General features: G+C 35.5%; 2 protein-coding genes and 1 non-coding gene across 4 annotated transcripts; 1 reads left to right on the forward strand and 2 right to left on the reverse strand.

The window, feature by feature from the left end:
- Positions 1 to 1,932: 1,932 nt before the first annotated feature.
- Positions 1,933 to 3,038, reverse strand: LOC147280725 (uncharacterized). The gene is made up of 2 exons (XM_086248117.1): positions 2,627 to 3,038; positions 1,933 to 2,449 (listed from the first exon to the last, which is right to left on the reverse strand). Exons 1-2 carry the CDS (start codon positions 2,737 to 2,739, stop codon positions 2,209 to 2,211), a joined length of 354 nt encoding a protein of 117 aa, XP_086104243.1. The 5' UTR covers positions 2,740 to 3,038; the 3' UTR covers positions 1,933 to 2,208.
- Positions 3,039 to 3,123: 85 nt separating this feature from the next.
- Positions 3,124 to 3,195, reverse strand: TRNAM-CAU (transfer RNA methionine (anticodon CAU)). Its single transcript has one exon. It is a non-coding gene; the product is annotated as a tRNA-Met (tRNA).
- Positions 3,196 to 5,728: 2,533 nt separating this feature from the next.
- Positions 5,729 to 10,876, forward strand: LOC147280727 (bifunctional TH2 protein, mitochondrial-like). Of its 2 annotated transcripts, XM_086247367.1 has the most exons (8): positions 5,988 to 6,119; positions 7,208 to 7,268; positions 7,419 to 7,527; positions 7,712 to 8,005; positions 8,157 to 8,571; positions 8,708 to 8,971; positions 9,878 to 10,494; positions 10,607 to 10,876. In XM_086247367.1, the coding sequence occupies exons 2-7, from the start codon at positions 7,264 to 7,266 to the stop codon at positions 10,288 to 10,290; spliced, it is 1,500 nt and encodes a 499-aa protein (XP_086103493.1). In that variant the 5' UTR covers positions 5,988 to 6,119; positions 7,208 to 7,263; the 3' UTR covers positions 10,291 to 10,494; positions 10,607 to 10,876. The 2 variants fall into 2 exon arrangements, with proteins under 2 accessions (XP_086103492.1, XP_086103493.1); XM_086247366.1 differs by lacking the exon at positions 7,208 to 7,268 and having other exon boundaries at positions 5,729 to 6,119.
- The last annotated feature ends 4,994 nt before the right edge of the window (positions 10,877 to 15,870 follow it).

A 15,870-nucleotide genomic window follows, 5' to 3' on the forward strand; every position in this document is an offset into this window, starting at 1 on the left:
TCGATTTGGTTCGAAGATTTCTCGCTCGCGAGACCCTCCTAGTGGTGTTGTGGGATTAAATGCATGGGTACGATCTTCTTTGCCCCCTTTATCTCGTCCTCTGGATTGTCATGCTTTCGGTTCTATTTGGTGCTGTGTTGGTGGCCGTTGTTTGCGTGTGGCGGTGTTTCTGTCAGCGGCTCGGGTTTGAAGTTGGATTGGTTGCGTTGTGGTTTGGGTAGAAAGCTGATTACTTTGGGGTTTTGTTTAGGGTTTGATTTTGTTGAAGAAATTTGGAGAATTTGGTTGTCGTTTTATTTTTCTGTAACAGTCGTTTTGATTATCTTGCTTTTTTAATATCATGTTCCTTCGACCAAAATATATATATATATATATAAACACTCTGTACCAAAAACGAAAACATATATTTTGATTGGGAATTGGCTTGATTCGCTTATGGTGTGTTTGGATGGAGGAAAAAAACTCGGAATTTAAACAAAACTCAGCATTTAAGAAATTACATGCTCTAATTTCTTTGTTTGGGTTAATAAATACAGAATTTTGTAAATTCTAGGTGGAAAAAAACTTGGGATTTGAAGGCTGTAAATTCCACCTAAATTGGTGTCATTTTCAAAATTCCAATTTTTACAAAAGAAAAATAAATCGTGTCGACCATGTTGACACTGCTGCCAACGTCACCACCACTAACACCACCACCCCCGCCACCACCCCCGCTGCCGCTGCCGCCACCACCACCAACACCAACACCAACACCAAGATCGCCACCACCGCCATCACCGTCACCACCACCACCATCACCGTCACCGCCGCCACCACCATCATCGCCATTTCCAACACCACCACCGCCACCGCCACCGCCAACACCCCAATTTTAGCCACCACCATTTCTCCTACCGCTTATGGGACATTACCCCTACCAATTTGGTCAACTCACTATAAACATCATTTTTATTGTTGCCACCATCACTATCACTCTTTTGAATTAATGTATCAAAAATTAAAACTACCATAAATTCCGTGTTTAAAACTCCATTATGTTTACATATTATCCAAACAAGAGAATTTACATATTCTAGATTTTTAAATCACATCGTTTTAAATTCTGTCATTTGTGAATTTCTTAGTAATTTCAAAATACTTCATCCAATACGGTCAATGACTTGGTTGAGTCGAGTGTGACTGACCCGCGCGCAACCCAACTTTAATAGGTTTTAGTGTTGAACATTGATAATCATGTATGATTCCTTATTTACATAGTGAAATTAATGTGGTAGTGCGTATTAGTGAAATTTATGGATTTCTAATTAACATATACTGTTTTCTTTTTAGTTTTTCTAGCCTCGAGACCTTGAATATTATGTTAAGCAGAATGAACAATATTCACCCATGCATCTATGCTGAATAAGAGAGCCCCTTCGCATAGTAGGGGTTTGGAGCTTTAGTACTAATGTGTATTTGCCTCTACATTTAAGATCAGAATTTGGACTTCATTAACTCTTTTTAGCCTCCTAGTTAAAAGAGAAAAAAAAAAAAAGTTCATTGGCATTCAAATCTTGATACCATCTTTCTTGAACACAGAGGCTCGAGTGGACCAGCACAATAGTCACATTCTCCTCTGGATGAGAAAGGAAGCACAAATTCTAAGCATATTCTGCGTGACCAAAAAGATGCGAGAGGACACATGTGCTCTGCAATTCTTCTGCAACCTTATCCATCAACCATCATAAGATTTTGATTTTTGGGTGCCATAAAATTTACAATACACAAACGTCAAGCAATCCAAAATGTCCATTTGACTGACATTGCATATTAGGGGCATTTAGAATTGTGTGAAAGATAACATTTTTGGTTTTGCTTGTATGCTTGTATGGTCGTATGTTCACATTGTCAAAAAGGTCAAGAGTATAACGTGCACAAAGCAACAAAAAAGAGTAGGCTTTCCCTGCATGCTATATTAAAATCTCCTAAGGCTAAGCTGAAAAGTCAAAAGAACAAAAATACACCACCCTAAAATCCTAAATCACATTCTACCAAAAAAAAAAAAAAATCCTAAATCACATATATTTTCAACTGCATTAAATCAGTAATAAGGACTAAGGAGTTTAGAAGTACTGCCTCCAGCTACCAGCTAAATTATTTATTAAACATATAAACATAATTAACCAGAACTAATTAATCAGTAAATGGATGATGACTGGGTGGCTAAGATCACGAAGAGTCGAATTTGTAGTGTTTATCAATAGCAACTGAGACGTCCCATGTGCAACTAAGTCCTTTGGGGATGGTCACAAGGTCCCCTGCACCAAACTCTACAAACTGATGATCATGGTGATTATCAGATGATGATGAGCCTCCTCCTTTAGGGTATACCTTCACCTTCCCTTTTACCAGATAACATGTCTCTGCTGCATCAAACTTCAGTGTGTACTTCCCAGGTGGACACCCCCATCTAAAAGTATAACAGTATATATGATGAATATATGATCAATCGATTCAGATTAAAAATTCAAAAATAGATTAAAACAGAGCAAAGAAGCCTAATAACATTTATATATATAAACTAAAACCATCATGGAAACAAATTAACTTCAGTAACTGATATTAGGAGAGATCCACAAGCACTCACTTGGGCCATGAGTTGATACCCAATTCAGATAACCGCGAATCCGAGAGATTGCTTTCTACTATGATCCTTAGATTTGGAAATGGATTTGCAGAGTTTGATGATGTTGTTGCCATGACATATATATATATATATATATATAGTTTGAAGAGAAAAGAAATATATTAATTGAACAGAGAAACTGAAGAAAAATAGAAACAATTAATGAGAGGAAGAAGATGAAAGAGACTGGGCTGAGAAAGGAGTTAAATGGGGTTGTTGGACCTACTCGTGAATATAATGAGCTTTTACTTTTAGTAATTGGAGTTTTGGAGATAGAGGAATCTTTACATGTCTACTTAAAGCCAATAAACAATGGTACAACAAATGCTTAAAGCAAACTATGTGATTTTAGAATCTCATTCTCATCTATGAAATTTGACTAGAATTCTTTCCATATGTACAAAGGTTCCCAAAAGATAAGTAGGAAAACAGGAAGAAAAAATATAAAAAAAATCTTTTATCAGAGCCAGGTTTCGATCCTGGGACCTGTGGGTTATGGGCCCACCACGCTTCCGCTGCGCTACTCTGATTAATTAATAATTTATGCATAAAATTATATTTTAATAATTAAAAGTGAAATAGTGGGCCTAAATAGCGTGGGCAAAAGCTATTGTTTAAGCAGTAATAAGCCCAGATGCATTAGGCCGAACAAAAGGCCCATTAACACGAGCAAGTTTGGTAGACCAGGCCCAGTAACTAGTTTCCTACTAAAAGCAATTAAACCATAACTAAGAAAACTTAGATAGGCCCACATTTTAGAACATGAACCCACGCCCCCTCTGGGACGAGATCCATATATATTTTTATGTCCAAATAGGTAGCAAAATGCATATAATTTTCTTTATGAAGAAAATGCATATCGATTATTTACCAAAAGTGCATATAAATTTCTGGATTTTTTAATTCCAATATAATTTTCTGGATTTGAAATTAATTATACGTTGCATTTTTTATTTCTCTGGGCATAAATGGAGTCATATGATTTCCTATAAATACTTACAGGTTAGGAGTAGAGGAGTCACAACAAAAACCATATCAACTAAATTTGTAGTCTTCATACCAGCGCAACTTAAAACAAATTAACAAGAAGATATGGCTTCTTTCGGGTTGGGTTTCTTGGTCACTCTATTCACTATTGCAATATGTGAGTCTCTCTCTATCACACACACACACACACACACATGCATGCATAAATGTCAAGTTCTTAATTATTAATTAAGACGAAATTAATCATCTAATATAATGTTTATTACATGATCTGCAGGCGTATCATTGATAAGTGAATCAGAAGTGGAAGCTGCACGTAGGATTATGAGTGCAGATATCTCAGGCCAAACTACCAGCAGCTCATCTCCTCTTGCTAACAGTGATGTCGTGGACTCACATACCAGTGCCACGTGTTCGCGTGACATTGATTGCGAATTCCAAATTCCATGTTCGGGTCTCAAACTTTGTAATGAAGGCATATGTGACTGCGTCGGAGGCCCAATCAGCTCTCCTTCTCAAACCTCCAGCAGCTCATCTCGTCTTGCTAACAGTGATGTCGTGGACTCACATACCAGTGCCACGTGTTCGCGTGACATTGATTGCGAATTCCAAATTCCATGTTCGGGTCTCAAACTTTGTAATGATGGCATATGTGACTGCGTCGGACGCCCAATCATCAGCTCTCCTTCTCAAACCTCTAATTAACTAACATGGCATTAATTTTAGCTAGCTATGTGGTGTTGCATGGCGAGCCTAAAAACTATGCATGCTATGTACTGCTTTGCAATAAGGTTTCAGCACCACATTTTCAAATATGATGCCATCTAATTATAAATAATATATGAAAAAACAAAATTAACATTTGTGTCGTGAGTTTTTGCTAAATTTGGTATGGGATTTCACATTATTCTGTTCAATGCTCTTCAAGCAATTTAATTATAAATCATGTTGAAAATTTTGGAACCTCGATCGATCACATTTTGAAATGGGTTCTAAATTAGTCTAAATATATCATGTCACCATATATGACACAAGTAATTATTTCCAAAATAAGAGCAGTAAATGTCATTCAAGTAAACCTCAAGAGAGGACATGTTGATCGAGAAGTATATATATATACCAACATGACTAGAAGAAAATGACGTACTGATCGAATGACTGATCATTATATTTTAGGGCAAATGACCAAATACACATAATATATATATAATATATATGTCTTAATTTCTATCAAAAATTTGGAAGCTAACGTATAAAACAGCTGCCTGTCTATATCTACTAGTCATAGCTATTGTCGAGCATGCATATGTCTTTGTATTTGTCCACTATTTACACTAATTAACAATTAAAAGCTACATATTATATATATAATGTGAATAAAGTACTGAAAGTGAAACTCATCAAAGTGAAATGATAAAAAAAAAACTCGATCATCAAAGTGAATAAATGAACTTCACATGGATTACTGCAGCTAATTATGTATCTGAAAGTATGTGTGTGCTGTTAAGGAACAAGTTTCCAGGAGTTGCTGAATAGCAAAAGCAGGCAGATGAATGGAAATAAATACACATTTCTCAATCAGCAAAATATATATCTGAAAGAGACGTTGGTATAATATTGGACGCGCGTGTATATATATATATAACAATGTCTTTCTCCTGCGCTGCACCTGCTATAAATAGCCCCTAGTTATACTAAATAAACGTGCATGGGCATACTTTCACTGGAATGGACCCACACAATAGGCCTCTCTCATGCTTCAATTCATGGGCACATTTATTTTTAGCATAAGATGAGCCAAGTTTATAATTAACCTTAATGTTGGGTTTTACTATGTAGCTTAAGCCTCATACTGTGCACACTGCTACACATGTAATTTAAATTCAGTAAAAAAAAAAAAAAGCTAAGTAATTAAATGAATTCCTATAAAGAAATAGTGATACAATGAATTAATATTAAGAATATAATATTATTGAAGAAAGACAAAGTGAAAAACAGGCTCCTCCACCAGATAGGCAGCAGATAAAAACTTCCCTCTCTTTTCAGTTTCTTTTCACACACACCCACTATCCAGCAAATAGCAAACTACTCTCTCTCTCTCTCTCTCTCTCTCTCTCTCTCTCTCTCGATTTCTTTCTTCCTCTTGATTGATGCGCATACTCTTCCCCCCAAACCCAATCAAAACCCCAGCTCTCTTCAACTCGCTCCTCCTCCGATTGCGGTTCAACTCGGCCCGATCCCACTGTGTTAGCTCAATGGCCGTACCTCCTCCGAAGTCAGCTATGGCTTCCGCCGTCGACAACGAGGTTGGTCTCGCTCGCCGCTTCTGGATCAAGTTCCATCGAGAATCCGTTTTCGCCATGTACACTCCCTTCTCGCTCTGTTTGGCTTCTGGGAATCTCAAGATTGAAACTTTCCGCCATTATATCGCCCAAGATGCTCACTTTCTTAAGGCCTTCGCTAAAGCGTGAGTCCTTATTTTCTTTACTTTCATTCTTATGTATTCTTTTTATATGAATTCATCGGGTATCTTTTTCTTTTGGGGTTGTTTGGTTGCTGGGAAAATGTTGTGATTCAATCTGAATCCAAATCTGAATCTGGGTTTGTTTATTTTGCAATGGCTCAAGTATTTGAGTAAATAAGGATTGAAGTGTATGCCTTTGGGCGTATTCGGTTCCCGAGAAACTCTAGCTCAGAGTATTCATAGTAATTCTTAGATTATTTTTATTGTTAGTTTGGAAAAAATTTGACAGTTTTTAGGAAAAAGCTTCATGAATTGCTTGAAATTGCATATTATCGTGTTACCCCTAACACAAATTATAAAGGTCTGGTGAATTTCGTGCTTTCATTTTTTTGGTCTATTTGTTGTCAAGGAAAATATGGGAAAAGAAAGGAAATTAGATTATGGATGTAGAGTTTTAATCAGCAGGAGGAAAGGATATATGGTTTGATGAAAACTCAGTATCTACCATCTACTTGCGTAGACACAGAGTTCTTGATTTTTCATTGTAGGGATTTTACTGTCTGTTTCTTTATTTGATCTTAGCCAAAAGGCTGAGAAAGCTATTCTTTTTTTTTTATCTGTTCTTGACTTCTTGGTCTCTTTGGTTGCTGAGGAAACATAGGAAATGGCAAAGAAGTAACAACATTCGTTTTAAACAATTTTTGTTGTTTAGTAATTTGACATTTATTGGTCTATGCACCTTTCCATGCTTTACCTTTGTATTTATATTAGGTTATTTTCTTAAAAATAATTTATTTTGTTATTATGTCATGATTTTTCTAAAGAAAGTTTTTTCCCTTAAAAGTCTACCAGAAGATCGCTAGGATATTGAACTCAAAGCTTTCTTTGTTGCAGAGAAAAGGGTTTGAAAAGAAAAGAAAATGAAAAAACTAAATTTAAACCTTAGATTTTGATGGACTGATGGAGAGAATTATATTGTAATTTGGCTGAGCATAATTTAATTGATTGGCTTATTTGGGTGACTTTATAGTTCTTTAATAACCGGAGTAACAAAAATCTTATTATTTAAATTATTATTTTCTTTTTGTCAGTTTTCTCAGCAACCAAATGGAGGGTTAGGTATTTTGGAAATATTTATGTGCATTAAATGAGGTAAGTTTTTTTTTTTCCCGAATCCGAAAAAAATGTACAAGATAGGAAAGGTGTTATCATAGTTTTATTCAGACCTAGGGGAGTTTGGATATAGATATCTATTCTTAGGTGATTTATTTATTTGATCTTTGTTTATGTGTGGATTTTTAGGTATGAATTGGCAGAAGATTGTGCAGATGATGATGATGCAAAGGTCACGATTTCTGAGTTGAGGAGTGCAGTTCAAAAGGAGTTGAAAATGCATGATTCATTTGTCAAGGTAAGATGAAGGGTTCTTTTGTCTACGATATAAGAGTAGACATGTAATTCCAATTGACCTGTAATATTTCAAATTCGTATTTTTAATAATTGAATGTATTCTTTATATTCAAATATTGGCTGAAACTTACTGTTTCTTACCCAGTTACATTACATTTTCCATTGTCTAAACATGAGTCATGCAGGAATGGGGTTTAGAAGATGGTGCTAAAGAGACCTCTATCAACTCTGCGGCAGTAAAGTACATAGATTTCTTATTGTCAACAGCCTCTGGTAAAGTTGAAGGAGTAAAAGGCCCCGGTAAACTTGCAACTCCATTTGAAAGAACCAAAGTTGCTGCTTACACCCTTGGTGCCATGACTCCTTGCATGAGACTGTATGCCTTTCTAGGTAAGGAGTTCAAGGAACTCCTGAATTCCAATGAAGGCAGTCACCCATACAAAAAGTGGATTGACAATTATTCTTCTGAAAGTTTTCAGGTTTGTTATATCATTCTGTATTGGGGCTTTTTCCCCTTGTTTTATATGGTCAGTCTGATTATACTTTGCTGATTTCGGTCTTGGAGGTCATACATTGCATAAATGGCTTTCTTTATTTCAACAGCTCAATTATTGTTATCTTTGAATTTAGGCATCAGCTGTGCAAACCGAAGAGTTGCTCGATAAACTAAGTGTCTCTTTGACAGGCGAGGAGCTTGACGTCATCGAAAAGCTTTACCACCAAGCAATGAAACTTGAAATAGAATTCTTCTCTGCTCAGTCACTTGTCCAGCCAACTGTAGTTCCTCTGATCAAAGAGCATAATCCTGAAAAAGACAGGCTCATGATATTTTCTGATTTTGATTTAACTTGTACTGTTGTTGACTCGTCTGCCATTTTGGCTGAAATTGCAATAGTGACAGCACCAAAATCTGATCAAAATCAATCTGAAAATCATATTGCTCGGATGTCATCAGCGGATCTCAGGAATACATGGGGCCTTCTTTCCAGGCAGTTCACAGAAGAGTATGAGCAATGCATAGAAAGCATTGCTCCGACTGAAAAAGGTATACTAAACTAGTACAGAAATTCTTGTTCATAAATTTTCAACTTTATGTTCTGAGTGTCAAAATTGTTACGGAAGCACTTTTATGGAGGTTACTTTCTAAGGTTTGGCCGTTTTTACTTTCTGTTGTTTTGCAGTGGAGTTTGTCTATAAAAATCTGCATAAAGCACTTGAGCAACTTTCAGATTTTGAGAAAAATGCAAACAATAGAGTTATAGAGTCTGGGGTACTCAAGGGTCTTAATTTTGAAGATATTAAAAAGGCTGGTGAACGTCTCATTCTTCAAGATGGTTGTATCAATTTCTTCCAGAAAATTGTTAAGAGTGAAAACTTGAATGCAAATGTTCATGTTCTTTCATACTGTTGGTGTGGTGATCTCATCAGATCAGCTTTTTCATCAGGTATACTTTCATTCTGAACATTCTTAAACTTTTACAAATATTCTTACACAAGCTAAATTTACTATTATTTTCTTGTTAGCTTTTTTCATTTGCGCTCGTGGAAGTACTCTTATCAGATAATAGACAGTTTTATAGTCTTGATGACAATCTTGATTGTCAGGAACAAGTTGAGTTAGTTATTGAAATACGATCCTTCTTGCTTATGTAAAAATGACTTGAACATGATCCTAGGTGACCTTATAGACAACTTAAAACTGTGAAAATACCCGAAGATAAATATGATAGGGATGTCCAGAGAAGTGAGAACCCTATACCACACATGATTTTGAAGTAACCCTGCACAATCTGCACATATAACTGTGTGCAAGATTCTTGAGAATAAGTTCAGACACTGCACACAATAACACCTCTAACTGTCAATATCATGACTCAAATTAAATACTGTTTCAACCCAAGATTTTTTATATATTTTTATGTTGCAATTTGACACCATGTAGGCTTTGTTGCATATGAATCCTACAAATTGAGATCCCAGATTGCCAAAAATGGAAAATGTAAAGCAGCAACTAAATTTCTACATGTCTGTGTGTTTATTCTGAACGAATATGTTATTGGATGATTTCAACTCATGTCTGTCCTGGTTCCTCTCTTGTGAGTGTGTGTGTGTGTAAAATTCATAGACACTGCACATAATAACACCAATAACTGTGACTATCATGACTCAAATTAAAAACTATTTCAACCCAAGATTTTCTACATCTTTTTATGTTGCTATGTAGGCTTTGTTTTCATTCTTGATTATGGGTTGTTTGAAGCTCCTTTTATTGTGTGTGGTATTTTTGTCCCTTTTCCACTGTGACTCGATATCAATTGTCATCATTATCTATTTATTTACTTTTGGGGCAGGTGATTTAGAGGAACTGAATGTGCATGCAAATGAGTTCACTTTTGAAGAATCCACTTCCACAGGTAAAATAGTTAAAAAGGTGGAGTCTCCTATTGACAAGGTTCAGGCTTTCAAAGAAATTTTGAAAAGTTGTCATGATGACAGAAAGAACTTGACCATTTACATTGGAGACTCGGTGGGTGATTTGCTTTGTCTGCTTGAGGCAGATATAGGGATTGTAATTGGGTCAAGTTCAAGCTTGAGGAGAGTGGGGACTCAATTTGGTGTGTCTTTTGTTCCATTGTTCCCTGGTTTAGTTAAGAAACAGAAAGAATACAAGGAAGGAAGGTCTTCTAATTGGAAAGGGTTAACTGGCATTCTTTACACTGTGTGTAGTTGGGCTGAAATACATGCCTTCATTTTGGGGTGTTAGGATTCTTTTTTTTTTTGTTCGTATGCACTAAACTTTGTGCTTGGACAAAGGACTCATTCATATATAGTGGAACACAGATAAAAGTTGGTGGCTGATTTTATAAGGGCCACAGATTTGCTGCTGTCTTGCTCTTCTTCTTTTTCTTGAACAGGGTGATCTCATTCAGAAATGTGATGTTGGCCTATGAGGATGCTGTAAACAAGGGTACGTTCAATTTCCTTGGCTTCTTTCATCATATTCCTTGTGATCTTTCTCTTGTTATTATAACTGAGTTGTCTTATCTGCTTCTTGAAATCCTCTTTTTTTTTTTTTTCAGGTACCAGGAGGGTTACAGGCAGCAACGAATTAAACAGAGATTGTTACATCCGTTTGTCCATATAAACATTTCAAGTTCCGTATCTGTATTTTGATAGCTGATTGCTATTCGATATTTGGGATGGATGGCAGTTTCAGATAGTGTATGTTGATGATACCAGTGTCCTATTATAAATGCAGATGCAAATTTTATGCTATATGTTGCAGCTTTCTCACTAACTTGTTTGCTTCTGATCTGATCTTTGTGACCCTCTATTATGATTAGAGACATGTCCTTACATGTGTGTATACATTTTTTAGACTTTTCCCTTTGAATCATTTAGCCCCCACTGGTCTTGTACTAGTAGTCTAGTATGTCTTGTAATAAGCTAGCACAGTAGTCTCACAAGATGCATCTACCAGGATGAAAATTAAACTCAGCTGCAGGGGGTAGGGTGGATATATATGATAGTTATTATTTTTCTATATTTCCACCTTATTGATCCGTAGGAAAGAGTTTATTTTGTTGATCTAAAAGTTACAGCCAACCACAAATTTACATTGGTACAAGCTATATACAAACTGATCCACTGATAACTGAAACTGATTACTTCAGACATTCACACTGAAGTTGACTGAACCAAAGAACTTTAGGAGTAATACCCCCCCAATTGCTTGCCAAGCTAAACCAAAGGGAAACCCTTCTGCTGGATCTGCATACCATTTCTGGAACAGCAGCATTAGATAAAATCCCACCAATTTCCTCAGGTCTACTATTTTTGCCTTTTAACAACTTATTGGATTTATGAATACTTTGTTTGGTTGGGTCCATATTTTTTCGGAGTCCACTATTGAATTTGCATGCTTGCTTGCATCACACTTTTGAAAAGAGTGTAAAGACATTTATATGATGCTCCAAATTGGAAAAATATGAAATGGAAGAGTATAGATGACTTTTCAGTCAACATGACATCCATGATATGCACTATAGTCTATAAGATGATACCAAATCCTAGTCGGCCACATGATTCAAAACAAGTTATTGGAGTCAGAACAAGTCCAACATCAATGTCTAAGCAATTGAAAACCCAAACATATGAAACAAAATCCCTAATAATATTAATTGTGAGAGAAACGTACATGCACTGAAACTGGCATACACAAAAAGTTATAAGGTAATGGATAGATGAGAGAAGAAGACAGACAGGTTGACCCCCACTTTGTACAATTGTACATGCATTCGGACAAGGATTTCTCCATTTGTCCCACATTTGTCATTTGTCTATGTTTGAACAAAGTAAACAAGGATATAATAATTGAACCCATCTAAAGCTTTTCCAAGGCAAATTCCTCATTCTTTTTTTTTTTCTTTAACCAACATTTCCTACTTTCTCACTTATCACGCTTAGTTGTGCATTAAAAAGTGATTTGGCTTCCAACTAATTTTTCTTTCTTTTTTGAGTGGTGTCAAGAAAATCTTGTTTGTTTGGTGGAAGCCATCATATGGTGGGGACATTTGCCTACCTGTACGAGAATAACGTTTTTAAAATAGTTTAGGGATTATACCATCATCATCACTATTAATGATGTGCTTCGTACTGAAGATTTCATAAAATCATTATAATTCATAAGAAGAAAAGAAAATATTTTTCAGTGGGGTCTAGCTTTTTGGTTCTCTGATGCAGTCACTCTCAGTGTGCTTGGACATGTTTCAAAATCTGATTGGTTTGGACCAAGAAAAGCCAAAATCGATAGACTTTTTGAAGCACACTTATAAATCTTTTAATATGCCCTGAAACTCATGAGCTTCTTCAATTCCAAGTATTGGTGTTCTTTACCTTCATCACATATTGCTAATGCACTGGATTGTTATATTTCTATGTTTTTTAATAGACCCCAAAACAAAAAATCATTCACAATTCATTGCCATGTCAGCATCCAAGATTGACTATTAGACAAATTTAAACAGGGTTTCAATTGGAATCTATAGTCAACTTATGGAGGCTTATAACGATAGTGATTGAATATAAGAATCATTTTTTTTTTATCAATTTGAAGAAAATGATTCAAATTTAAAATCTCTTCTAACAATAGTATTGCAATATAATAATCACTTTTTTATTTTTAATTTAAAGACAATAATTCGAACTTAGAATCTCTTAAATAAAGTGAAAAAAAAAATACTATTAAACCAATAATTAGTTACTAACTCATCCAACTTATTAAGACAAATGCATGCCCTGAGTGCCTTGATGATATAGAGTTGATTAATTGGATAGGCATTTGATACACCCTAAATAATGAAAAGGCTCTCCCACTTAATTTGGCAAATCCAATCAATGTGAACTATCCAACAAACAAAACGTACGTACCCTTCCTTGACTTTGTTTGCTAGTCGGCCTCACTTAATCCTAATTATTCAACCAAACGATGTTTCCAATAGATCTTGCCCACTTACAAGTCATTACATAGGGAGCCACTATTCTCGTGCTACAAATTGTTGGATTCACTTCACTTGAATAGATCTTTATTTAGCCAATAGCCTCTAAGTCTAATCAAATTATCAATTCATATGAAATCTAGCTATCTCCTTTAAGAATAAGGGTGAGAAGTTCATGTTTATAAATAACCTAATTCTTTGAAAATATCTTAATCTTTTTTTTTTGATAAAAAAAAAATAATAATCGAACTCTTACAATAAGTATAAAATGAAGTAAGTCTTTTAGAATTAAAGCTATAATAAACTGCCACTAAATATTATTTAATAATTATATAAACCATGCTTACCTTAGATTCCTTTGCACAACAGATTAAGACAAAATTAAGGTGGATCATGTGACTCTTTCATATGAGGTATACCATATATTTATGAATTAATTACCTTGGGCTACATTTTACTTATTGTTTTTACTCTCTAGTGCACCAATAAATTTTATTTAACAACTTATTTTGAAATCTGGTCAATTGTTATTTTATTTCTTTTTTGTCTTTCTCTTTCTTCTCTCTCTCTCTCTCCTCCTATGCGGCTATGTCTCTCTTCTCTTTCATCTTCATCATCATCTTCTTCGCAGAGCAAGCACCTTCAGAACGAACACCACTACCACGAGCAGCGCTGCTGTCAACGACCTTGAAAATCCAGTGCTGACCAAGAAGCAATGAATCTGCTCCAAGCTTGATCGAAGCCTTATGGATCTGCTTCGACCACTCCGGCTTCTCCTCGATTAGGCATGATCACAGCTCGTGGTAGATTCCTACTTTGATTTCTTATCAGTAGAAGGTTCTTGAAATTTTTTTTTATTGGAGTTGCAGACTTGGAGTTGCAGACTTGCAGTTGCAGTTATTCACTGCAAGTGAACTGAAACTGCAGTTTATTGGAGTTGCATGCTTGCAGTTGTAGTTACTAATTGCAAGTGAATCTACAGACTTACAGTTGCATGCTTGAAGTTGCAGACTTACAGTTGCAGTTACTATAGATAAAACTGTAAAGATTGAACCTATTTTTTTCGTTGTTGCTGTAGCAGTTGTAGAAGAATGCTTGAGAGTGAAGATGAACAATTGTCGATTTGGTAAAGTTGAAGAAAGAGATCAATTTGGCCAAGAAAAAAAGAGATCGATTTTGGGCTATTTGTGTAGTTGGTTTGGTTATGATGCGTTGATGCTGGTTTTTTGGAAGGTCTCCGCATGTTGTGTTTTGGGCTGGTGAAAAATGTCTGCAAGTTAATAGAGTTAATAGAAATGGATTGAGTGTTTTTTGTTAATATTTTACTTTATTAGTACTTTATAATTAATAAACTCTATATTTCTTTCATTTGAAATCCATAAAAATTCATCGTGGAATGAAAAGGACACACGTTACAAAATATAATTTAAATCAACCATAGCTGGTGAGGACCATTGAGGCATTGACACAAATCACAAGAGGTAAAGTCAAAGCGGGAAACTTGCAAGAATCTCTAAAATATTAATTTTTTATCAATGAAAATGCCATAAATTATATGCAATGATACCCAAAAACAATTAATTTCTTGGGTTATGATAGAACCTAGTGAGTAGTGACAGACTTACAAGTTAGAAGACAGCTAATTGGGTGGTCCAATGGGTAGTTTTAGCCAACTATATAAGTATATAGGAGCTGAGTAGAAGAAATCTTAATTTTGTTTTATATATATTGGTAAGTGGATCAAAATTAAATTAGATATAGTTGATCGATCACCTCAGATTCCCACTTTAATTATAAGGCCAGAGGGGGTACTTTGCTTAATGGGATATTCTTTTTATCAGTAATACCATATACAGACATGTGAAGTAGGTCCTCCCTCCCATGTAATGTAATATTTGTAATTGTACGTGGCCTAATTCATTTCCTTTTCACCCTTGCCTTTGGCTGCTTTGGCTTTGCCTTCTAAGACATAAACAATATCCATCTCTCCTTCGTTAATATAAGTATAACCTCAACTACCCCAAATTCTATTGCCTAGCTAGCTACCTCTCTTCTTCTTCTTCTCTTCCTCTTCCTTCTGCTAAATTTAGATCACTAAGATTTTATTTCAAGCTTCTTTCTTTTGGGTGTCACTGAATTTGTCCAAGCTACGAAATTAACATCGATCATGGTGGTGCTGCTTCAAAAGTTGAGAAGATCATCAACACCAATGTCATCAGGAGGTGATCATCATTCTTCTAATCCCATGTTCAAAAGTTCACCAGCTGGGGATTATAGACTCCTCCTCATCCTTCAGCCATGGCCTAATTTACTGCACTCAGTATAAACAAGATGATCAACTTGAGGAAATGTAACCTCAGGCAAGTCTGATACTTGGCTTATCCTTGTTTCTTTTATCTCAACTTGAATGAATGACCTTCTTTTCTCCCCATCGATCGTTAATTCTTGGCTTCGTTGCCAAGAAATTAATGGAGGAAACTGAAATAAACTATGGAGTGTTAGGACCCCTTTGGCATATGCAGCCAAATAGATATTGTATTTCCTTTGTTTTAATTTGATCATCTTTATGCATTCACTTGTGTGCTCCATGGCTGTAAGAGACCTATTTGATCATCTTTGTAAAACACAGCTGATGGTTTCTCTGTTTCTTGTTGTTCAATTAATGAATCATCGACACCTCAGAAGTACTGCTGCTTAATCTATTCATAAACTCAGCTTATTATTCTTATTTTACATGTCCTTTTAAATTTACTGCACTAATCCAAACTGGAATCTTATCCCAAACTAGAATCTTGGTACAAAGCTAGCGCGTGTCTGATTCTTTCCAAATAATAATAGCATGTTAG

This window comes from Dryas octopetala, chromosome 6, assembly GCF_963921425.1.
Source record: "Dryas octopetala chromosome 6, drDryOcto1.1, whole genome shotgun sequence".
NCBI classification, from domain to species: Eukaryota; Viridiplantae; Streptophyta; class Magnoliopsida; order Rosales; family Rosaceae; genus Dryas; species Dryas octopetala.